This window comes from Dendrobates tinctorius, unplaced genomic scaffold (genome assembly GCF_039654945.1).
Source record: "Dendrobates tinctorius isolate UK_male_01 unplaced genomic scaffold, ASM3965494v1 ptg000135l, whole genome shotgun sequence".
In the NCBI taxonomy this organism is placed as follows: domain Eukaryota; kingdom Metazoa; phylum Chordata; class Amphibia; order Anura; family Dendrobatidae; genus Dendrobates; species Dendrobates tinctorius.
The window spans coordinates 11639049-11664336 of NW_027361803.1; the positions used below are offsets into that span (position 1 = coordinate 11639049).

Below are 25288 nucleotides of genomic sequence, written 5' to 3' on the forward strand. Positions count from 1 at the left end.
CATGGATGATGCTTGGTGAGGTGAGTGTTTATCGAGGCCTCTCCTGGACATTAGAGAGTGTTTGCTCTGTTGTTGGCTTGTGAACACACTGTGGTTGCCATCCCTGACCTCTGTCCGCTTTTTATGGCCCTATTTCTTTTCATCAGGAGGTTTCGGGCATGGCCGTAAACCTGTAGTCCCTCCCTGTGTCATCACTCCTGCGCCTAACAGTTTGGCTCTTCATGGCCTGTACTAACACCCCCATCATCCCAGGGCTCCGATCTCTCCTGAGTACATGTTGCTGTCCAAATGGATGGAAAACACTTGATCGCCCATAAACCTCCTATTCAGAACCTTCCCCATATGTTAAACCTGAGATTTTGTTTTGTATATCTTTTTTTGGGGAAATAGTTGCTATCTGATACGTCTGTATTTAGGGACTGACTGTGAATCTGCTTACATATTCGGAGAGATATCGTCATCTTCCGTATCACTGGGTAGCTAGTGGGATAAACTATCCAGGAAAGATCAGAGAAGAGGATACAATGTATCCAGTGCGGACAATGCTCTGTGACTCCAGACTGATACAATGTATCCAGTGCGGACAATGCTCTGTGACTACAGACTGATACATTGTATCCAGTGCAGACAATGGTCTGTGACTCCAGACTGATACAATGTATCCAGTGCAGACAATGCTCTGTGACTCCAGACTGATACAATGTATCCAGTGCAGACAATGCTCTGTGACTCCAGACTGATACAATGTATCCAGTGCGGACAATGCTCTGTGACTACAGACTGATACAATGTATCCAGTGCGGACAATGCTCTGTGACTCCAGACTGATACAATGTATCCAGTGCAGACAATGCTCTGTGACTCCAGACTGATACAATGTATCCAGTGCAGACAATGCTCTGTGACTCCAGACTGATACAATGTATCCAGTGCAGACAATGCTCTGTGACTCCAGACTGATACAATGTATCCAGTGCGGACAATGCTCTGTGACTACAGACTGATACAATGTATCCAGTGCGGACAATGCTCTGTGACTACAGACTGATACATTGTATCCAGTGCAGACAATGCTCTGTGACTCCAGACTGATACATTGTATCCAGTGCAGACAATGCTCTGTGACTCCAGACTGATACACTGTATCCAGTGCGGACAATGCTCTGTGACTCCAGACTGATACATTGTATCCAGTGCGGACAATGCTCTGTGACTCCAGACTGATACAATGTATCCAGTGCAGACAATGCTCTGTGACTCCAGACTGATACAATGTATCCAGTGCAGACAATGCTCTGTGACTCCAGACTGATACAATGTATCCAGTGCAGACAATGGTCTGTGACTCCAGACTGATACAATGTATCCAGTGCAGACAATGCTCTGTGACTCCAGACTGATACAATGTATCCAGTGCAGACAATGGTCTGTGACTCCAGACTGATACATTTTATCCAGTGCAGACAATGGTCTGTGACTCCAGACTGATACATTGTATCCAGTGCAGACAATGCTCTGTGACTGCAGACTGATACAATGTATCCAGTGCAGACAATGCTCTGTGACTCTAGACTGATACATTGTATCCAGTGCAGACAATGCTCTGTGACCCCAGACTGATACATTTTATCCAGTGCAGACAATGCTCTGTGACTCCAGACTGATACATTGTATCCAGTGCAGACAATGCTCTGTGACTCCAGACTCGGGTGCCCAGTCATCTGTGTTCACTTCTATGGGAGTACTGAGAATAGCGGAGCAGACATGCTTCAGAAATCCCATAGAAGTGAATGGACAGAGACCCACTTACACTACTGCCGCTCCGTCCACTGTGGTGTGAGACGTGGAGCCTGCATGTATCAGACATTTATGGCTTATCCACATGCCTGTGATGGGAATTCCTCCCCCCCCCCCACTTAGCTTTATTTATATAAAAACACCTAGAAAACCCCCTTAATTAAGCAGCTGTCTGGATAATTCCACCTCCGGTAAATCACAGCCTTAGTGGGAAGCTTGTAATTAATAAGGAGGAATTACAATTACATATCACAGACGTGACATCAGCCACGGGGAGACGGTTGTGGAAGAAAACCGGTGGGTAGAATGGATTTGGGAACTCATTGTGACCTCATTAAAATAAATGTGGATTATCCCAACCTCTTGCCCCCTGCTGTGCTATTATACCCCGGCTTTATAATGCCATCTGGCCGCCGGCGATTATCAACCGCCCTCAAACTGCATACGAAATCTGGGAGACACTGAGGGGGATGAACAATGTAGCTGCACTTTCACTACAGATTTTTGGAGTAGCTGACCCGAACCCTTACCCATCCCTTCACCAAACCGCTACCTTAACCCTTACCCATCCCTTCGCCAAACCGCTACCTTAAACCTTACCCATCCTTTGTCCAAACCCTTCCTCATTCCTTATCCAAACTTCTGCCATTACCCTTACCCGTCCCGTTTCCAAACATCTTATTCAAAACCTCTACCTTAATCCTTACCTGTCTGTTATCCAAACTTTTTACTCTTACCTGTACCTTTGCCCTTTCCCATCCCTTCTCCAGACCTCTACCTTTTTTTCCTCACCCGTCCCTTCTCCAGACCTCCAACTTCGCCTTTTGCCGCCTCTTCTCCAGACCTCTTCTTTTGCCTTTACCTGTCCCTTCTCCAGACTTCTACCTTTGCCATCACCTGTCCTTTCTCCAGACCTCTACCTTTTGCCCTTACCTGTCCCTTCTCCAGACCTCTACCTTTTGCCCTTACCTGTCCCTTCTCCAGACCTCTACCTTTTGCCCTTACCTGTCGCTTCTCCAGACCTCTACCTTTTGCCTTTACCTGTCGCTTCTCCAGACCTCTACCTTTTGCCCTTACCTGTCCCTTCTCCAGACCTCTACCTTTTGCCCTTACCTGTCGCTTCTCCAGACCTCTACCTTTTGCCCTTACCTGTCGCTTCTCCAGACCTCTACCTTTTGCCCTTACCTGTCACTTCTCCAGACCTCTACCTTTTGCCCTTACCTGTCGCTTCTCCAGACCTCTACCTTTTGCCCTTACCTGTCGCTTCTCCAGACCTCTACCTTTTGCCCTTACCTGTCGCTTCTCCAGACCTCTACCTTTTGCCCTTACCTGTCGCTTCTCCAGACCTCTACCTTTTGCCCTTACCTGTCGCTTCTCCAGACCTCTACCTTTTGCCCTTACCTGTCGCTTCTCCAGACCTCTACCTTTTGCCCTTACCTGTCGCTTCTCCAGACCTCTACCTTTTGCCCTTACCTGTCGCTTCTCCAGACCTCTACCTTTTGCCCTTACCTGTCGCTTCTCCAGACCTCTACCTTTTGCCCTTACCTGTCGCTTCTCCAGACCTCTACCTTTTGCCCTTACCTGTCGCTTCTCCAGACCTCTACCTTTTGCCCTTACCTGTCGCTTCTCCAGACCTCTACCTTTTGCCCTTACCTGTCGCTTCTCCAGACCTCTACCTTTTGCCCTTACCTGTCGCTTCTCCAGACCTCTACCTTTTGCCCTTAGCTGTCGCTTCTCCAGACCTCTACCTTAACTTTTACCCATCTCTCATGCTAACCCTTACCCTAGGTGAACCTGATGGATGTGTCTATTCCAGCCATCCTTCGCTCTGCTCACACAGGGTGTATAATTAAGAAAATCTGTCCAATCTCTCTATTACCTATCACAGGAGAGACCCCCACCCCCCATACACATCAGATGGTGGTCCAGTTCTGCCCAAATCGGCAGGTTCGGCCGGGTTTCATCTGGTGTGTATTCGGGTCTTCACTCATAGACTCGGTTCAGACCAAATCAAAACACCCGATCGTGTTTCCGTTGGGGGCCCCGTTAATGCCTACACTACTGTGTCCAACCTAAAAGACAGACCGTGCTGGAAAATGGTGAAGCGGGGTGCAAAGTTGCATGATTTAGGCTCCGTGATCCTAACTTGAAGTTGGGGACATGGCTGGGTCCTGTATTTCAGGCTCTAAACAGGATCCCCGACTGAGAGAGAAGCGGGGGAGAAGATGCGGTAATCTGGCGATGTCCGTAACATATGGCGGCTCACGTCACTGCCATATCAGTTGTGTATTATTCTATGGAAACTATAACAAGTCTGTGCAGCAGCTGGGAGCAGTCCATAGTATATCAGATAGAACTTCCTGCTATCAATTCTCTGCATAATTCTATTTTTTTTTTCTAAAAATGTGACTGCTTTCTTCAAAAAAAATCCAGCGCCACTCCTAGGATTATTCTGGCATTGCAAGTGAACTCCACAGAAATGAATGGAGCTGAGGTGTAATACCACATAAATCCTGTGGACAGGTGGGGTGCTGTTTTATGACTCGGTAACAGCGCTGTTTTACTAATCCTGTACAACAAAGGGGATTTTCCGCCGGCCCTTTGGAGAGGTAACCTTCATTTATGGCATTTTACCCAGAATATAAGGTATAATCTATACATTTAAAGGAGGAAAAAAACCCTTTTAAAGTTAATTTTAAGTGTGAGTCTCCAGACATCGGGCCGAGACGACAACGCCCTGCCAGAGATGGAAGCGCCGGACATGAGTCAAATCCCCGGATTAGAGGTAATTAGATAATTTGCGCAGAGTCTTGTTCAAAAGCAATTAGAGAGACCCTGGTTTATAGAGAAGGGGGCGCTCCCGGCGAGCGCTGTATAAAGTGCCCGAGTCTATAGCCATTATTACACTCCTCCCCTCCATGGTCATCAATGCTCTGATTAATGAGAGATCGCAAATGAAAAGCGTACAATCGCTTACAGTGCAATTCCCCAAATATATTGTGCAATTTCTCTTCAACATCACAATGTCATCGCATTTATTATGGGAGGCACGGGCGACTATTCTGGTTAAAAAAAAAAAAAGATACTGGATTGAATGACATTTGCAGCGATTGCAGAAGAGAAGTTGTCCTGTAGCCTAAAAAACTGGCACCACTCATATTATTTCTAATAAATGCATGGATATTCTCATACATCCTGTGAATGGGTCGAGCTTTTACAGCCTTTGTGATGCTTGGAGTTAACTGAGGTTCCATCAGTGAGCTCGTTCTGACTCAGTGAGATTGTCACTCTTCTAGCTATCTTTTTCTTAACCAATTTCCAACCACATCAAAGATGACTGAGAAGGGAAAGGAAGAGCCTGTAAAATCCTTTTTTTTTTTTTTTTTTTTTTTTATTTTATTTTTTTTTTCATGAAGCTCAATTGCAAAAATGCACTTAAAGGCGCACTCTTGCATGCTTTTATTGTTTGCTTTGCAATCAGTAGTGAATATAATTTAATTTAGGAAATGAATGATGATTATCCCTGTATCTCTCCAGCGATTGCTCTTTTAGCATTTTTCTGCTCTTCTGATTGCAGTCGTGGCTTCTGGATTGGGTTTGGCGTGTCACGCTTCTCATCGTGCAGATGACTCGCTTCGCCCTGGTTCCTGTGCTGGCCGCGGGGCTGCTCCTGCTTCTCCCTCGTTTTCCTGGAACCGTATAAAGCCAGCGCCTCGCTCTTAATTTGTACAATAACTCGCTGTAGCGTGAGGAGCCGCTACATCAGGATTTCTCTTATTAAAGCCTCTTTTTTTTTTTTTTTTTTTTTTTTTTTTTTTTAATGGGACTTTCCAGATTTATTTCTAGTGAAAAAGTTCTGCAACTTTTGTCGTTTACTTCGTGTTTCATTGTAACAACGTTTGCGAGGTTTCCGCTTTCTGTCAGTGAATGGAAACATTATTGGAACCTGAGCAGAACTAATACTTGTGTTATAGTTTCCTAAAGATAGTCTGGTTTTGATGTATTTTAGACATCCTGATACATTGTAGATTTCTTCTTCTGGCTTTCAGCTCCTTTACGTTCAGAGACTCGTTTTACAGACATCTATGCAGCACAGTTCCTGGCTCCAGGTGTGGAAAGGACCACTTCTCGTTATCTGTGCCTCGTTACACCACAATACACCCTCTCCTCTTATATCCGCTTGCATCTATGGATATTTGTCTTTCAGGAGTCTAGAAAAGTTGGGGCACTGCACCCATGTTAGGCAGGATCTCGGCTATATCGGCTGTTACACTGCCTGACTTTACAGTGATACATCCTTTCCTTCTATATTATTGCATGAAGTTGGGGACCACCCCGTGCTCGAGTGGTGGTTTCCCTACATGGATATGCACTAACACTGTGTAGCCGGGTAGTACGGGCTGCCGTACTGTGTAACTGGCCATGCTGCGTAGCCGGCTGGTGCGGGCCGGCCATGCTGCATAGCCGACCATACTGTGTAGCCGGGTGTTGTGGGCCAGCCATACTGTGTAACTGACCATACTCTGTAGCCGGGTGGTGCGGGCCGGCCATACTGTGTAGCCGGATGGGGCGGGCCAGCCATACTATGTAGCCAGGTGGTGCGGGCCGGCCATACTGTGTAACTGACCATACTCTGTAGCCGGGTGGTGCGGGCCGTCCCAACTCTGTAGCTGGGTGGTGTGGGCCGGCCATACTGTGTAGCCGGGTGGTGTGGGCCGGCCATACTGTGTAGCCGGGTGGTGCGGGCCGGCCATGCTGCATAGCCGACCATACTGTGTAGCCGGGTGTTGTGGGCCAGCCATACTGTGTAGCCGGATGGGGCGGGCCGGCCATACTGTGTAGCCAGGTGGTGCGGGCCATACTGTGTAACTGACCATACTCTGTAGCCGGGTGGTGCGGGCCGTCCCAACTCTGTAGCCGGGTGGTGTGGGCCGGCCATACTGTGTAGCCGGATGGGGCGGGCCGGCCATACTGTGTAGCCAGGTGGTGCGGGCCATACTGTGTAACTGACCATACTCTGTAGCCGGGTGGTGCGGGCCGTCCCAACTCTGTAGCCGGGTGGTGTGGGCCGGCCATACTGTGTAGCCGGGTGGTGTGGGCCGGCCATACTGTGTAGCCGGGTGGTGCGGGCCGGCCATGCTGCATAGCCGACCATACTGTGTAGCCGGGTGTTGTGGGCCAGCCATACTGTGTAGCCGGATGGGGCGGGCCGGCCATACTGTGTAGCCAGGTGGTGCGGGCCATACTGTGTAACTGACCATACTCTGTAGCCAGGTGGTGCGGGCCGTCCATACTGTGTAGCCGGGTGGTGCGGGCCGTCCATACTGTGTAGCCGGGTGGTGCGGGCCGTCCATACTGTGTAGCCGGGTGGTGCGGGCCGTCCATACTGTGTAGCCGGGTGGTGCGGGCCGGCCATACTCTGTAGCCGGGTGGTGCGGGCCGGCCATACTGTGTAGCCGGGTGGTGCGGGCCGGCCATACTGTGTAAATGACCATACTCAGTAGCCAGGTGGTGCCGGCCAGCCGTACTGTGTAGCCGGGTGGTAAGGGCCGCCGTACTGTGTAACTCCTGTCTGTTTATCACTCAGGTGTCTGTAAAGCTGGTGTGGAGCACACCTGTGTTAGCTGGTATGGCAGCCATATTGGTTGTCACCTTGCTGAGGTGAATTCTGTATTTTCTTGGTGTGTCCTGCATAAATCATAAGTTCACTGTGGTGCGGCTGATACCAGAGGACACTAGATGGTCCATTCACGGTGTGATCTGCCGCTCTCCAGGGAACGTGATATTTCTGCAATTACGGCTGGACGGAGGATCTTCGGCCGGCAGATATCGGATACGTCGCTGCTGCGTTTCTTTGTTCCTCTTCCCGTCATTGTCATTTGTTTCCATCAGAGAGAGAAGTGGCTTGTAGAGAGGACGTTATCATACGAAATATGATTACCAGATATGTGTAGAGGTTATTTTGTTATTCTCTCAACCCCCCCCCGACGACATTATGATGTGGGCCGTCGTCAGAACATGGCGCCCACTCTGCCCAGGTTTCAATTGGCGACATCGGCAGTATGCAGGACGTGCGCATGTGTATGCAGGACGTGCGCATGTGTATGCAGGACGTGCGCATGTGTATGCAGGACGTGCGCATGTGTATGCAGGACGTGCGCATGTGTATGCAGGACGTGCGCATGTGTATGCAGGACGTGCGCATGTGTATGCAGGACGTGCGCATGTGTATGCAGGACGTGCGCATGTGTATGCAGGACGTGCGCATGTGTATATAGAGTGGGCTCAGGAGCAGTGTTACACAGCCGGCACCTGAATGTAAAGCCCCCCATACACCTCAGACTAATGTCGGCTGAGCCCACCAATATCAATGTGTTTGGCCGACGCTCTAATATTATTTGGGGCGCAAACCAGCTGGTCGGGAGAAATGTCAGTCGCGCTTGTCCTCTTTGACTGCCGCTCGCGTTGTTCTTCCAGAGACTTGGAGCCAGCCGACCTGTCAATTGGCGGCTTTTTCATGGAGAACCAGGATCGCTCGGCGAAGTGAGCGCTCCGGTGTACTGTTTTCTAACAGCACCCCTAAAGGGGAAATGAGGTATTACACAGTGTCTACTTCTCCGAAAGATTCTCCTTATAACTTCTTTCCGCTCCAGCTAATAGATCCTGATATGATCCTCTCTATTAAAGGGATGTGCAACACCTCTCACTCCCGCATGAGGAGATGAGAGGCGCTGTTGTCGCTGTCTGAAAGTCACTTGTCAGGTGTCGACAGGTGCTGCGTACGCGACCTTAGGCGGACATCAAATCCTGACATCGAACGTCTCGGTCCCCCTGATACTGAGGTGACCGGTCCTGAATAACAAACCCCTTTAACGTATTTTGAAACTGACTTCTAAATGGTGTATCTGCCTATTTATGGGCAGGACAATATATTTCTGATGTATCCAGGCATATTTAGCATTCAGCGCGGTAATGACGGCCATTTTCTGCCATCCACTATGGCGAAAGGGAACGACTAGGCCTCAATTATCAAAGCAGCCTTAGTTACCCATAGCAACCAATCAACCATTAGATTTCATTTTTTAAACAGGTCTGTTAATATGAAAGCTGCGCTGTGATTGGTTGCTATGAACAACTATGGCTGTTTGTCTTTTTTTTCCGGCCGTTTCGCCTGATTTTTCACTCCTTGGCGTTTGCTTGCTAAGTCCACACTAAACAGAGGCTTCGAGCTCCAGCCAGGCGCTGACTGCAGGCCAAGAGTCGGTGTAACTCTATCTCCCTGATACCGGTGACCCTACTGCTGCTAAAGCCTCATGAAAAATAGATTCTGTGAGGAAGAGGCGACCTAGTAGGGGACGGCGGCCGTGCGGTGCCGAGGAGCAGAGCTGAATTAATAATAGGGCCGGTACGGTGTGATCTGCAGACGTCTATCACGTAGAGGCCCATCTTCTGGCATGTGATGGGCCGACGTCAGGGGCTTGAACCCTTGATTGTTTCTTCTTGTGCAAAATATTGCAATCGTAGGTTCAAGTCCCCTATGGACGACATCTGTCTTCCCAGATTACAGGGATCAAACGGTATTAGAAAAACATGGCGGCGTAGCTCCAGAAATGGCACCACCGGTTGTGTGCGGTATTGCAGCTCAGCCCTTCCACTCGAATAGAGCTGAGCTGCAGTACCAGACACAACCTGTAGACAGGGGTGGCGCTGTTTTTGTAAGAAAGCTTCATGTTTTGTTTTTTTGCTCATCTTGGACAGGCAGTGGATTCAGGCACCAAGTAAATGTGACTAGTTAATGACTGCTCAGAAATGACTCATTATCGTGCACGCCGTGTCATATGTCTGCTCATAAGCCGGTGTGTCATGTTTTGTGGCGAACCACATGGAAGAAGCTTAGCTGCCAATCTTCCCATATTCAGCAGGGTTCTGGATAAGTGAAATGGCTCCTGTAATGCAGAAGTGGCAGCTCGGCCGCCGGATGGTTCCTGGCTACCTAAACTCGGCACAAGAAGAAGTTTCATGTGAGCAGCTGCTGATGGCCGCAAACTCATAACACCCTGATGGCGGAGTGTGGGAACAGTATGGGGGGCACATAAAAGCCGGCACTGTTACTGGGACACCGTGTCTTCCTACAGTATGGGGTCACTAGTAGTGTCTGGCAGTGTTACAGGGTACTGATGCAACCATTAAGGCACTAATTGTTTCTGGCATTGTTGCCGGGTACTGATACTGTGTGTTTTTAAGGATCTGAAACTGGTATAGAGGAACCAATTGTGTCTGACACTATTACAGGGAAACGAGTGTTTATGACAGTATTATTGTAGCTGGCATCGATATGGGGGACGGATTTGGCACTCACACTATCCTTAGTTTGGGGGTACTGCAACCTCAGTGTCTATTTCTGTTCAGACTCTTCTTCGAGCGATGTTACTGGGGCTGACACTGTTATGGGGGCACTGTGACTCCATTTTTGATTCTGTTAACAACACATACGGGCCATATAATAATAGTATTGTATGAGTGGTATGCTCATTTATGCAGCTTTAGTCTTGTAGTGTATGTCAACATGGAAGTCATATATAGAAAAGTATGTGCCCCCTCCACATTCTTCCTACAGGAACTTTTTTGACCTTGTGTTCTACAACTATACACGTTAATATGGAGTCCCCATAACAGCCCCCTCTCTTTTGGGGAAGGATTTCTACAAGATTTTGGAGGTTCATAATCTCCATTATAGGTGTTGAAATGGGGGTGAGGTCTGGGCTCTGTTGTCCCCTCCATGTCTGTATGGACTTTGTGCACTGGACTCCGTTATGGGGAACAGAAAAGGGTCTTCCCCCAAACTGTGCCCACAAAGTTGTATCTACAATTGTCCACAATGTCTTGTGCTGAAGATTAAGAATTCCCATCACTGGAGCTGAGGGTCCAGGGCCGCCCCCTGATAACAACAGCCCATAGCATTATCCCCTCCACCATCTATACAGAGGCACAATGCAGTCAGGGGGTAACGTCCTCCTGGAATCACCAAAATCAGACTCCTCCATCAGACACCAGGACAGCAAGAGAAGTGCGATCTGAACACATCTCCTCCAGAGTCCAGTGGTGGCGGCTTTACACCACTCTATCCAACACTCGGCATTGTGCTTGGTGATGTACGGCTGCATACAGCTGCTCGGCCATGAAGCTCCTGATGGGGGCGCAGTGTTTGTACTGACACCAGAGGAGGTCTGGACTCTGCAGTTATGGGGTCAGCAGAGCGGTCGTGACTTTTCTGCATTCTGCTCCTCAGCACTCGGCCCCCCGTTCTGTAATGTTACGGGGTCTCCGCTTTGTGGCTGAGTTGCTGCGGTTCCTTTAGCTTCTCAGTAATCACTCACAGGTTATGGGAGAAGAATCAGAAATATCAAGGACGGACTTATAGCTCCTATTACAGGACCGCACAGGTATAATCAGTGAGTGCTTTACTAACATATGGCTGGTGGTAAAGGCAGATGGCATGGTGAGGGGCCGGGGGGGCAACTGGGCCAGGTGTTACACACTGGGGAGGGGGCAACTGGGCCAGGTGTTACACACTGGGGAGGGGGCAACTGGGCCAGGTGTTACACACTGGGGAGGGGGCAACTGGGCCAGGTGTTACACACTGGGGAGGGGGCAACTGGGCCAGGTGTTACACACACTGGGGGGCAACTGGACTGAATGGAAATTCTGAAGTCAATGTTTAAGACGTGCAGACAATTACTTTTCTCAATACATATAGTGTAGAGATTTATGGAGCCCGTCATCAAGGTCTGAGACTTTCATTATTTCTTGGTCTGAGTCAAATAGAGACTAGATAATCCCTGTAAATCTCTGAAAAGACTTGATCACACAGTAATGTCACATCAATGAAACTCTTAGTGACGTTGTCATTTTACGGTCTATAACAGGACGCTGCCCAGTGTTTAGAAAGCTTAGCGCTGCCTCTTTAAAGCCATATTACAAGAAATCCCTCCAATCATCCAGTAAATTGCCGCTTCTGATCCCATTGTTGTCCCTGTATTGTTAGAAGACGTCTTCAGCTTTGATTTCCTTCAGAGCAGCCGCTACCTGTCCTTCACGTGCAGCTGACGGTGGGAGACGTGTTTTTATCTTCTCTTTTTATGACACGGACAAGGTCATATACTTTACTGCATCACAAAGAAGCGCAGATTACTCATGTGTTACACCTATATTTTATGATTTGTGCAAAATAATCTCTGGTCACTGTATTCTAGATCGATATAGACACCCGAGAGCCCATGTTTTCCCCCACTGTCAGGACTAGAACTGCATTTCTTCCTGAAAATGGCGCAATCTGTGTCTGCTGGTTCTGGGTGGTATTGCAGCTCAGTCAGTCAGTGGTCAAACTGCTCCCCCTTTGAGAAAGCCACCATCGCGAAACGCGCGTCAGGGGTCGTGGGAAGGCCATATTTTTGTCCTGACTAATTATGGGTGAGCATAATGGGCAAATATTGACTAAAGATCAAAATGACGAAATTGGTCCATTTTTTTTTTCTCGTATTCATTCGACTCCTGGTTTTGGAAGTGTCCCATCGCGTTTCGGAGGCTTTCTTCCGTACATGACAGATATACAATCGGGTACGATATGGTGGCGGTGGCATTGCCCTCGCATTATTTAGGCCGCCTCATGCCCGGGGCACCAATCCATTCCTGCCAGTCTGCGTTAATCTCGTTACTTGTTATGTTGCTCCAGATTCCATCCAGCTCGTCGTTCCCTTTTGCGTTTGTTACATATTTCCGGATAATGGGCACTAACCGAGTCCTCTATTCCCCCTCCAGAGACTTATTAATGGAGTCTGGGCCCTGACGGACATCTTCCATGTATGGTAACACCAGGTTAGGCCATCAGCGCGTCGCTGACAAAGTGCCTGTGAGTTCTCAGCCCGCGGCCAACTCAACACAAACACCATTCTCGGGGTCAGCAGTGGTTTAGCGCCCAGGGGACTCGAATTTGACCACAACTCCTCCTCCGTTATTTTCTGGAAGGTTGGATCGCTTTATAATTAGTCATTAGTAGCAAATGTCTTGGCTTCACTCCAAGAGAAAACGATCCCTTGTAAATTTGACATCGACGCATAGTCAGTAGGGTCGACAGAAGACTGCAATCCATCAGCGAGCCATGGAGGAGAAATGGTACAGCTGGCCCTTCTTCCCCAGCTACAGAGGGAAGAAAGCCACTGCTGGAAACCTCTGTGAGGGCTGATCTGCCCTGAAAGCAAAATACGATCGGGCATATGGTTTTCAACTGCCTGATCTGAGACCCTCCGAAAAGATCATCAGATGGTCATCCGTTCCTGCAGGAATGGTCAAGTCAGGACAATTTCTTCAATGTTTTTAGGGGGTATTCAGAGAACTGCTAGTTATCCCCCTATTCAGGAGCAGATAAATCATTGGTGCAGGGGCCCAAGAGGTCAGGGGGCCACTATCGGCTCCAGTGCAGGTGAAATTGTATATTCCGTTGAGCTATTGGGCTGCAAAGGGCTCCTCGTCGGCAGTCCTATAGGCGGTGAATGCAGCGGAGGACACGTATGCACCGTTCCCCCTGCTTCAGAATCCAAGTGTTTTGTGATTGGTAGTCAGACCCCCAAGCACAGAGTAAGTTCCCCCGTATCCCATACATCGGGGCAGACCTATCATTCATGCATAGGGGGCCACACCTAGAATTGTACATTATGATGAGCTATTTGGCCCTTATTGGTCTCATACAGGGGCCATTTTCTGTCTGTGTTGACCAGTGCTATAGATGGATAGATGATAACTTTAGCAGCGATCCCACTCTGGTAGACTCGGCCTATCCCTGTATTACATGACTGTCGTGTAATAATACTGTCCGTCCTGCCGTGGCTGTCAGCAGCTTCCTCTGGCGATGGCAGCTGGTCATGGCTCAGCTTAATTTTAGTAGTCAGAAGTTAGAGTAGCATTAAAGATATTGATTTCTGTTTTTTAAGTTCTAGAAATATTACCAGTCATTGCTGCCTGCCGTTTTTGAAAAATATCTCCGGTCACGATGTAAGTTAACACCATCGCTGGCACAGTGGAAAAATCTGGTTCTTCAGTTATTAGTAGCAGAATTCCATAGTAATATATTGTAAGAAACCAGGAGGAGAGATCTGTGCAGCGGCTGCTGTGTTTCGCTCACAGAGCATTGTCTACACTGGATACAATGTATCAGTCTGGAGACACAGAGCATTGTCTGCACTGGATACAATGTATCAGTCTGGAGTCACACAACATTGTCTGCACTGGATACATTGTATCAGTCTGGAGTCACAGAGCATTGTCTGCACTGGATACATTGTATCAGTCTGGAGTCACAGAGCATTGTCTGCACTGGATACATTGTATCAGTCTGGAGTCACAGAGCATTGTCTGCACTGGATACATTGTATCAGTCTGGAGTCACACAACATTGTCTGCACTGGATACAATGTATCAGTCTGGAGTCACAGAGCATTGTCTGCACTGGATACATTGTATCAGTCTGGAGTCACAGAGCATTGTCCGCACTGGATACAATGTATCAGTCTGGAGTCACACAACATTGTCTGCACTGGATACAATGTATCAGTCTGGAGTCACAGAGCATTGTCTGCACTGGATACATTGTATCAGTCTGGAGTCACAGAGCATTGTCTGCACTGGATACATTGTATCAGTCTGGAGTCACACAACATTGTCTGCACTGGATACAATGTATCAGTGTGGAGTCACAGAGCATTGTCTGCACTGGATACAATGTATCAGTCTGGAGTCACACAACATTGTCTGCACTGGATACAATGTATCAGTCTGGAGTCACACAACATTGTCTGCACTGGATACAATGTATCAGTCTGGAGTCACAGAGCATTGTCTGCACTGGATACAATGTATCAGTCTGGAGTTACAGAGCATTGTCTGCACTGGATACAATGTATCAGTCTGGAGTCACAGAGCATTGTCTGCACTGGATACAATGTATCAGTCTGGAGTTACAGAGCATTGTCTGCACTGGATACATTGTATCAGTCTGGAGTCACAGAGCATTGTCTGCACTGGATACAATGTATCAGTCTGGAGTCACAGAGCATTGTCTGCACTGGATACATTGTATCAGTCTGGAGTCACAGAGCATTGTCTGCACTGGATACATTGTATCAGTCTGGAGTCACAGAGCATTGTCTGCACTGGATACATTGTATCAGTCTGGAGTCACAGAGCATTGTCTGCACTGGATACATTGTATCAGTCTGGAGTCACAGAGCATTGTCTGCACTGGATACATTGTATCAGTCTGGAGTCACAGAGCATTGTCTGCACTGGATACATTGTATCAGTCTGGAGTCACAGAGCATTGTCTGCACTGGATACAATGTATCAGTCTGGAGTCACAGAGCATTGTCCGCACTGGATACAATGTATCAGTCTGGAGACACAGAGCATTGTCTGCACTGGATACAATGTATCAGTCTGGAGTCACAGAGCATTGTCTGCACTGGATACATTGTATCAGCTGAAAGCCGGAGCCGCGATGGACAGGAGTTGGTCTTTGTGTTGTCCTTATGTGACCGCAAGCCGTTATTTTTTGAAGAGTAAGGAATTAAAACAAAGTACTGTATATTAAAAAGTTTTGTTTTTTTTTTTTGACAGCGGAATCCTTATTTGTGGACAACAGAAAAACTCAGGCTGTGTGCACACGTGTTTTTTGCTGCATTGTGTGTTGATGTAGCAGCGTTGTTTGTATGTAGCAGAGGTGTGTGTACACATGTATTGGAGCAGTGTATGTCTTGAAGAGTTGGGTGTTTGTATGTAGCAGTGTTGTGTGGGTATACAGTAGGGTTGATTTGCAGATTTGGTGCAGTTTTAAATCTACAACATGTCGATTCTTTTTGCTGCAGATTTCACCGATACTAATGAATGGGGGAAAATCTGCACAAAAAAATGCAGCAAGAAAACATCCACTTTTGCTGCTGCATTTTTCCTGCCAAGTGAAGCAAAAATTTTGCACCAAATATTTAACGTGTGCACACACCCTTATGTTTTGGATGGGAATCCTCATGATTGAAACGCTTGACTTTCACCTTTTGAGTTATAGTAAACTTTTGGCCGACCTCCTGCACAGGGTTGATCAGTGGCTGGCCATCTGTGGGTCAATCTAGCAGCTTCCCTCCTCTGTACAGGCTGATGTGTGGTGATGACTGGCACTCGGGGAATTTCCTTATTCAGCTTATTGTAGGGATGTGACTCAGCTGCTGAGAGAGGGGAGAAAGAGCTGCTGCAGCAGTGTCTGGAGAGAGAACATTCACCAATTATAGTAAAAAAAAAAAAAAATATAAAAAATCTGCTTATGACACGAGATGAACATTCTGCGGGGAAGTGCCAGAAACAAGAAGCGGTTCTGTCCTGGCCATTTATTACACGTTGGACCCTATAGGTAGCATCCCCGCTGCGATAGATGGCAGCCTGTATTCTGATGTTTTTCTCCAGTTTTTCCATTACGTCACCCACCACTTGTAAAAACTTCTGTATCTTTTTGCTTATTTTTTGCACATGCCTCTTAACCAATTTGACTCTAAAAACACATGCGTTTTTAAACGCTGACGTGCGCATGTCAGCTTTCCCATAGACTAATGTGTTTTTTTTGCGCATTTGTGCGCATGCGTTTTTTTGACACAGGTTGGGCGCACAGAAAATGCAACAGGGTGTGTCCGGCGCACACTGCAAAAAAAAAAGCATGCTCACAAACGTTAGACAATGTGCACCCATTTTAAACATAGGGGCGCATGTATGCGCATGCAGCGCAAAAAAACTCTAGTGTGAAACCAGCCCATGACCTATTGCAAATTTTTCATTTTAGATTTTCTGAGAGAATTAAAAAAAAAAAAAAAAAAAAAAAATTTGTCTGTGCAGAATAGACCAAGCCTTTGTTACTTGGCACCTCTAGAATTTGCTGCCCGGTGACTTTTATAGATGTGTACTGTAGTTATTGCAGTTTACACGTGTCTAGCCGCAGACAGAGCAATGTAATCTCTGTTCTATATTCGGACTTATATTGATGTATTTAAAATTCCTCTCCCCTTAGTCATCGGCTATAAAGAGACAGCCCGTCTTGTTATCCTATATATTCAGCCTTGTATTTCCACTGAGGTCTGTGGCGTTCTGCCCGGGTCAGGGCTATAATGTTCTGCCCGGGTCAGGGCTATAACGTTCTTCACGGGTCAGGGCTATAACGTTCTTCACGGGTCAGGGCTATAACGTTCTTCACGGGTCAGGGCTATAACGTTCTTCACGGGTCAGGGCTATAACGTTCTTCACGGGTCAGGGCTATAACGTTCTTCACGGGTCAGGGCTATAACGTTCTTCACGGGTCAGGGCTATAACGTTCTTCACGGGTCAGGGCTATAACGTTCTTCACGGGTCAGGGCTATAACGTTCTTCACGGGTCAGGGCTATAACGTTCTTCACGGGTCAGGGCTATAACGTTCTTCACGGGTCAGGGCTATAACGTTCTTCACGGGTCAGGGGTATAACGTTCTTCACGGGTCAGGGCTATAACGTTCTTCACGGGTCAGGGCTATAACGTTCTTCACGGGTCAGGGCTATAACGTTCTTCACGGGTCAGGGCTATAACGTTCTTCACGGGTCAGGGCTATAACGTTCTTTACGGGTCAGGGCTATAGCGTTCTTTACGGGTCAGGGCTCTCTGATAGTGGCCTAAAAGATGATAAAAGGACTCGTCTTGTTTTATGAAGTCTCCACATTCCAGTTACTTTTGGGATTGATGGACAGGTCTGCGCATAGACAAGCACATTCTTGTAGGGCTTCATCCTTAACTTTCACAAACGCAGGGGAGAATTGTAGCTACATTTGTCTTTTTTACACGTCGTCTTCCATTGTATTGGTGGGTGCTTCTAGACTTTGGGTGGCAATGGCATTCTGTGTGGCTCCCACCCCCAACCACCAAGACACAGATGTGACAAATGACTGATGCATGCCACCAATACATAGAGAGGAGTGAGGTTACTGGTCAGGTCACAGCACACCTAGGAGGAAGAATGCATCTCTGGGGGCACTGTTACTGGCAATGCTATGGTGTGAATACTGTTTAATTGGATTTGGTATGGTGGGGTCACTGTGTCACTAGGACAGTAGTAGTAATAGACATTGTTATGAGAGCGAACGTGGCAGGAACGGGCGGTACATTGTGGCTGGCACTGTATTCGAGGAACATTTGTCTGATGCCACAGTGTCCTCACACCAGTGCCAACGTAATGGAGGCAAACAGTGGCTGGAGCTGGTATGGGAGGACACTGGGACAGGCCATGTCCTGGAGGAAATGGGGGGGGGGGGGGGGGGACACTGGGACAGGCCATGTCCTGGAGGAACTGGCTGGAGCTGGTATGGGGGGACACTGGCACTGGCCATGTCCTGGAGGAACTTGCTGGAGCTGGTATGGGAGGACACTGGCAGGAAGTGCTATGGGGGCTCTGGCTGGAGCTGGCATTGGGGACACAAGCAGTCAGTATTATGGGGGCACTGGCTGGTGGTGGTATGGGGGGACACTGGGGCAGGCCATGTTCTGGAGGAATTGGCTGGAGCTGGTATGGGGGGACACTGGGGCAGGCCATGTTCTGGAGGAATTGGCTGGAGCTGGTATGGGGGGACACTGGGGCAGGCCATGTTCTGGAGGAACTGGCTGGAGCTGGTATGGGGGGACACTGGGGCAGGCCATGTACTGGAGGAATTGGCTGGATCTGGTATGGGGGGACACTGGGGCAGGCCATGTTCTGGAGGAATTGGTTGGAGCTGGTATGGGGGGACACTGGGGCAGGCCATGTCCTGGAGGAACTGGTTGGAACTGGTATGGGGGGACACAAGCAGTTAGTATTATGGGGACTCTGGCTGGAGCTGGCATTGGGGACACAGTCAGTATTATGGGGGCACTGGCTGGAGGTGGTTTGGGGGGGCGGGACACTGGGGCAGACCATGTCCAGGAGGAATTGGCTGGAGTTGGTATGGGGGGACACTGGCAGGCAGTGCTATGGGGACACTGGCTGAAGGTGGTAGGGGGGGACACTAACCCTGTGGCAGGCAGTGTTGTGGGGGCACTGTAGGGTGGTTCTGGTTTGGAGACATTGTGTAGCTGTCATTGTCACGAGGTAGACACCGTAGCAAGTGTTATGATTGGTATTTATGATTTGGCACCGGTTATGGGGGAGAGTCCGTGGCGGGCAATATTATTAGGGCACTCTGCGGTTTCATTCTGGTGTAATTTCTGCCAAATCTGGTTTCATCACTTTCACCATATTTTTTTTTTTTGTGTGTTTTAAGACCCTTTTTACGAGGTTACTAAGTAAGGGGCACGACTTCACGTGGATCTTATTGAAAAAGGGGCATGGAGAAGTTCCACTACAGGACGAGGGCAAATATGGTCTCTGCTTTCAGCAAAGCATGGATTAATCTGTTGCCAAACCACAACTCCTGTCACACCGTGCAGCCCGTCACCTTTAGTGCACGCTGGATCATTGGACTATGAGTACCAGCCAGTATACAGGACAGCGGAATATTTTTTTGCAAGATGAATTGTCCCCTTCAGGCCGGGGGCGCTGGAGAATGTGAGCGGGGTGAGTGCCTGCACCGGCCCATTGTGCAGAGGCTGATGCAGTGTATAGACTTCACTCCAGTGATGTCTTTGGCTAAAACATTGGTTCTTCTGGTTTTCTTTGGAAAATGGGGCCATTCTTCCCGGAGCTCCTCTCGAGACATTCCACATTCTTCTCCTATTCTGCACATAATGGGGTCATAGAGGGCGCTGGTTACAGTTGGAGTAGAACTAGGTGCAAATTAAAGTGATATTCCGCCATTAAACCTACATTTTAATGCCCTGCACATAGGGTAAGTGACACAGCTAATCAGAGGAACTATGCTACATTTCTAATTGGAGGTATTTGCTAATAATATAATATTACACCTGTTACATATTGGGATAGGATCTTGGAGATGCGGGTACCCCTTTAATTGACGGGAAGAAAATGGACTACAAAACAGCAGTAGTCCATGGCATGTTTTTTGGGCCAGTGAGAGTCCATCCTCAGGGGCTCACACTTATGTAACCAGGTCAGGTAGATTTTCCTTGCACACTGGCGTTACTGTCCATAACATCAAGTGAATGGAGCTGTGCTGCAGTTCCCTACAACCGGGGGGGCGCCGCTGTGCAAGAGGAACCTACTAAGCCCTGTAATTCCCCCGGCGCTCTAAAGCATTGCTGTTTAAAGCAGTCTGTATTCCGCGGATACCGTGTAAGGTATTGTTTTGTGAGGGGTGGGTGGGAATTTTTGCATTGTATGTGGCTATAAGGTTAATTCATTTTATTTTGGTTTTACAGCATCTAAAGGACAATAAAGTTTGGAATACTTGAATGGACCAATCATGAAGAGCTTAAAGGCAAAGTTTCGGAAAAGTGATGTAAGTGCTTAATCCTCACTGCGTCTCCTAGTTTTATCTAATGCAATGCAAATTATTGCTCTGCTTGATCTGGTCTATTGTTCTTGGTTATCGGCCAGTTCAGGATGGAAAGAGGTATACAGGAGCTTTTCTTCATATTATCACCCCCTTTCTTTTTACTTCTCTGAGTCTTCTAATGTCCTCTTTTTCCAATGCAAACTTTTCAGGAACTTTTCTTTGTGTTATCACCCCTTTTTTTTACCAATCTCAGTCTGCTAATGTCTTTTTTTTTCCAATACACTGTTTTCAGTAATGCTGAGAGGATGTACAGGAACCTTTCTTCATGTTATCACCCTTCTTACACCCCCTCTCTTTAGTAACTGTCATCATTCCCTTTTTACGGCCTCCAGGGAACCGCAGAGGAAAGTACAGAGACTTTTTTCCATGTTATAACCTCTCTTAGTAATAAGAGGGGATATTACATTTATAGTTACCCCCTGTATGGCTTTAAGTAACCCCAGGAACCTTTTTTCACGTTATCACCTTTCTTAGTAATGAAAGGAAATGTTACGGTCATCCCTTCCCCATACAGCCTCCAGTGACTCTATGGGAAATATAAGAACTTTTTTGTTTATTCTTTATAAATTAAAGCAAATCTGCTTATAAAGGGTATGTGTTACCAGGATTTTGCTCCCCCATCTGAGAGCAGCATGGTGTAGGAGCAGAGACTCTTCTTCCAGAGATGTATCACTTATTGGGCTGTTTTTTCTGTAGTTTTGTTAAAATCACTTTTTTTTTCTACCGCATATCTAGCAGCTCTCTAAATGATGAGCTCTGTATAACCACACCTACACCACTGATTGGCAGCTTTCTGTATAGTGTACACATGAAGCAGCCAATCAGCGGTGGGGGCTGGTTTATGACACAGCTCACGAATATGGAGGGCTACCTGGCAGCAGGTTTACTAGTCCTTTAGTGATAATCTCCTGCTGATAAAACGGGGATTTTTATCAAAACTTCAGAAAGGAGCCCAGTAAGTGACACATCACTGGAATCAGGGTCTCTATCTCTACATTATGCTGCTCTCTGGTTTTGAGGTGACAGATTCCCTTTAACTATTCCTCCTGACTTCTCCATTCACAAGTGCATATGTTTTCTTTACCCATTTCCCATAAGGGGAGCGTTAGGACACCCCTTACACATTAGATCCCTCCCGACTGATACATGGTAGCAAACCCGCAGAGAACGTATGCAGCTGCTGCTGACATGTTCAGCTCTTTTGGTATTGTAGTGCGCCAATCCTAATGTTGCGATCCTCTCCAGACATAGACAGAAATGCTCTCTAGTAAGGCGCCCCGGCCAAGTTTGGATGTTCTTTTTGTTTTATGGCTTTTATATCAGAATACGACGGGAATAAATATAAAATCTCAGCAGTGGACACGTAGAATAAAATGCTATTCTCTGAAACAAAGGGTCATTATTTGCAGCCCCGGGGAATGTGAATGGAATTCTCCGTCACGGCCGGGGCCTCTGCGCGGCTACACGCACGTTATTAAATCACAGTCCTGGGTGTCCAGTGTCGTTCTCTGCGCAAATGTGTTTTTCATCATCTCCCATTGTACTTTTGAACGAGAGGAAACATGGAAATAACAGATGTTACCCCAAACTAGAACATTATTCTTTTACATGTGTCACTGGGATTTTCTACTTCTGTGAAGGCCGATCTGGAAACGACAAAACTGATACCAGAATCCTCATCAGACCGATGGCTGTATCCGACAGGAGCTTTGCATCTGGTTACAAGGCCGTCATTCCGAATAGTGGCCCCCAATAGTTTTGTCTCATGGGTAAAGTAGTATTTGTATCTGAATTTAAAGTACTGTAATTAATGGGGTTCAGTACCTAAACCCGATCAGAGGTTTCTGGGCCACATACAGTAAAATATGCAGCCATGTTACCGGAACTTTGTCTTATTCTTATTACGGGAGGGATATTGGGGTCTTAACATCATGGAGTCCCATCTAACACCGGTATCGTCAATAAACCCCCAGACAAGACCCCACTGGCAGACACATACCAAAAAGGGCCCCTACTCAAGAAGAGTACATGGGACCACTTGCAGTCCAATAGCTCATCATAATACACAATTTCACCTGCTTTTGGAGGTGATAGTGACCCTCTTACCTTCTGGGCCCCTTGGGGGCTGCATAGGTTGCACCAATGATATGTCCGCCCCTGCCTGACCCCCCCCCCCCCCCCCCCCCCAAAATGAAACACGATCACAGAATTTGTTTGGGCCCCAGACCGAGCTACAAAATGATTTCTCATGACAAACGCTCAAAATTATTCTTGACGACAAACCAGAGTCTAAAATTAACTCCAACCTGAACCCCAAAACTCATTATTACCATAACCCTTAAAATCTGACCCCAAAATGATTCCAGTACCCCCCCACCCCTGACCCAAAAATTAATTCAGACTTTCACGTCCCAGAACTGAATCCTGACTCAAAGATTAGACTTCTAAATGATTTCAGACCCCCGAGAACAGATGCCAAAATGAATCCACACATAGAATTCGGCCCCTATATTTCATTCCAGATCCAAAAAGTAATTTACATCCTATTCTAGACCCCTAAATAAATCCAGACCATAGACATGTAAGTGAATATGGGGTTTTATGGTCGGAGCTGAATTGAAGAGCTGAGGCCATGACACATTCACGATACCGATGATTTTGGGGTAGGGATCAGCCCCTAGTAGTTGACCGTTTTTTATATAGGGCGGTGGATCTGATGATGCCTCTCGGGGCCATCACTGCTGCTTCTGGACTTTTTTACATTTGCCACAATTCCATACGATCCAGAGTTATCGTGCAGGGTCTCCTCCGCGTCGGCTGTGTCATGCCGTGGTGGTAAAGGGATCTCTGGCTTCCGAAAGCATAGACAATGAAAATCTGATCAAATTTGCATGAGGCTGGAAATTTAGGTAGAGTTTCATGTATCTGGGTGGCATCCCGTGCAAAATGAGATTTCTGTCACCGGGAGAATCTCCTGGAATAATAGGACGGTGGAGAGGAGCGAGTATATAAATAACGGCGCTGAGTCAGGCATTTTTCGACTTCTGTGTTACTACATTCCATGGAGACATGATGCTGTAAATCCTTCCTACTGAGCACCGTCCTCTGTGTTCTGCTTAAAGGGGTTACTCCAAATTACAAAAACATGGCTGGTTTCTTTCCAAAACCGTGGCACACCAGTCAACTTGTAGTTTGTAGCCTAGGTGTAACGCTGCATCAGCTCCTTGGTGGACCTCTTGAAGCATCCGGTTTTTCGGAAGGCAATGGAGATATAAGGCTTGGGTTCCACGTCCTAACACATCCAGAATTCTGATGGTCTTCATATGTCATTCGTGAGTTTACAGAACGTGCTCTTATTCCCAATTTTAGGCAAGTTTATTGGTCTGGGGCAGCGAGTTCTACAGAATTGGGTGCAGCACGAGAGAAGTCCTGCAGATAGAAATTGGAGAAGAATTTTAGGTCATTGGATAAGCGAGGAGTCGAATAGATAAGATATAACATCCCTGTTTTGGGGAGAACTTTGTTCCAGAGAATAGGTGCAGCACGAGAGAAGTCCTGCAGATAGAAGTGAGAGGATGAGGGTCATCAATAAGTCATTGGATAAGGTGGTTGGTAGAGAAGAGCAGAGATGAATAAGGGTCCCATGCTGTGGTGAGCTCTGTTCCACAGATGACATGCACCATGAGATATGTCCTGCAGATGGGAATGAGAGGATGTAATAAAGGAGGAGGAGAGTCATGGGTCATAAGCGAGAAGTTTGAGCGTGAAAATATGTCTGCGCTGTTTTGGGTAAAGCGTTGATCCACAGAATAGGTGCAGCACAAGACAAGTTCTACAGATGGAAAAGAGAATGAGTCATGGGTCATAAAATAATCAATGAGTATCAATAGTTGGTAGAAAAACAAGAGTGGTGATGTATAACAGTACAGCACTGGAGAGAGCTACTTTCCTAGGTGCAGCACGAGAGAAGTCCTGCAGCTACAGACAGGAGTGAGTGGATGTAAAGTCATTATTTAATTGACTTTGGCTCAATCTCGAGCCATGGCAACTTGATGGAAGAACTCTCTGTAAGAAGATCGATCATGTGCAAGCCTAAATAGGTCCACCAGGGTCTTCTCCGCCATCGATCGTAGTCAAGCCATTGGGTTCCTCTCCGTCTTGTTCCTTCTATTCTTCCAACCATGGTGTCCTTCTCCAGTGATTGCTCTCTTCGTATGATGGGTCCAAAGTTGGCAAGTCGTAGCTTGGTGATTCTTGCTGCCAAAGACATGTTTGGCTTGATTTGCTCCAAGATTGCTTTGTTTGTTCTTCTTCCCGTCCATGGTATTGATAACATCCTTCTCCAGCACCACATTTCGAAGGCGTCGATTCTTCCTCTGTCTCGCTTCATTATCGTCCAGGTCTCGCGTCCGAATGTTGCTACAGAAAAGACCAAACTTATGTACGAGCCATGTCTTCATCGCGAGGTGCAGCACGAGAGAAGTCCTGCAGACACGGATGAGATGATGGAGTAAAGAGGGATGAGATTTGTGGGCTGTTGGGTTAGAGGAGAGCAGTGGTGGGTTGGTAGATGTTGATGAAGACGGAGATGTCTGACGGTTCAGTGCTAGGGAGATCTCTAATTCGGTGGTTATGAAAAATGTGGGAGACGTCCATGGTGCTACCAGTCTGAATCTGGGGGTAGATCTTGCCGCCTGCCCTTGAGCACTACATGTGTTCTAGAGTAAATCACACAGACCTTGAAGCCCGAGGCTCCTTTTCTAGAGATCTCAGTAGAGATAACACATAAAACCAGTGAAATATGAGGAATCCTTCTCTTCTTGGAAGCTTTGTCCAGAATATGCAAATCTGGAGAGACGGAATTTCCTGCGCCCAGCGAACAAAATGCCTGGCATGTGTGCGAATTCCTGCAGCGGCAACAAGGTCGGCCATGTATTGTGGTGCAGGAAAT

The 25288-nt window shown here is 47.4% G+C and overlaps 1 protein-coding gene across 3 annotated transcripts in view; it reads left to right on the top strand.

Moving 5' to 3' along the window:
• Positions 1-25288, top strand: part of RAI14 (retinoic acid induced 14) — a 101241-nt gene that overhangs the window by 11505 nt on the left and 64448 nt on the right. For all 3 annotated transcript variants that reach the window (XM_073543905.1, XM_073543906.1, XM_073543904.1), the window contains exon 2: positions 20201-20280. In XM_073543905.1, the coding sequence (XP_073400006.1) occupies positions 20245-20280 (36 nt within the window). In that variant the 5' untranslated portion in view covers positions 20201-20244. The remainder of the gene's footprint in view (positions 1-20200; positions 20281-25288) is intronic.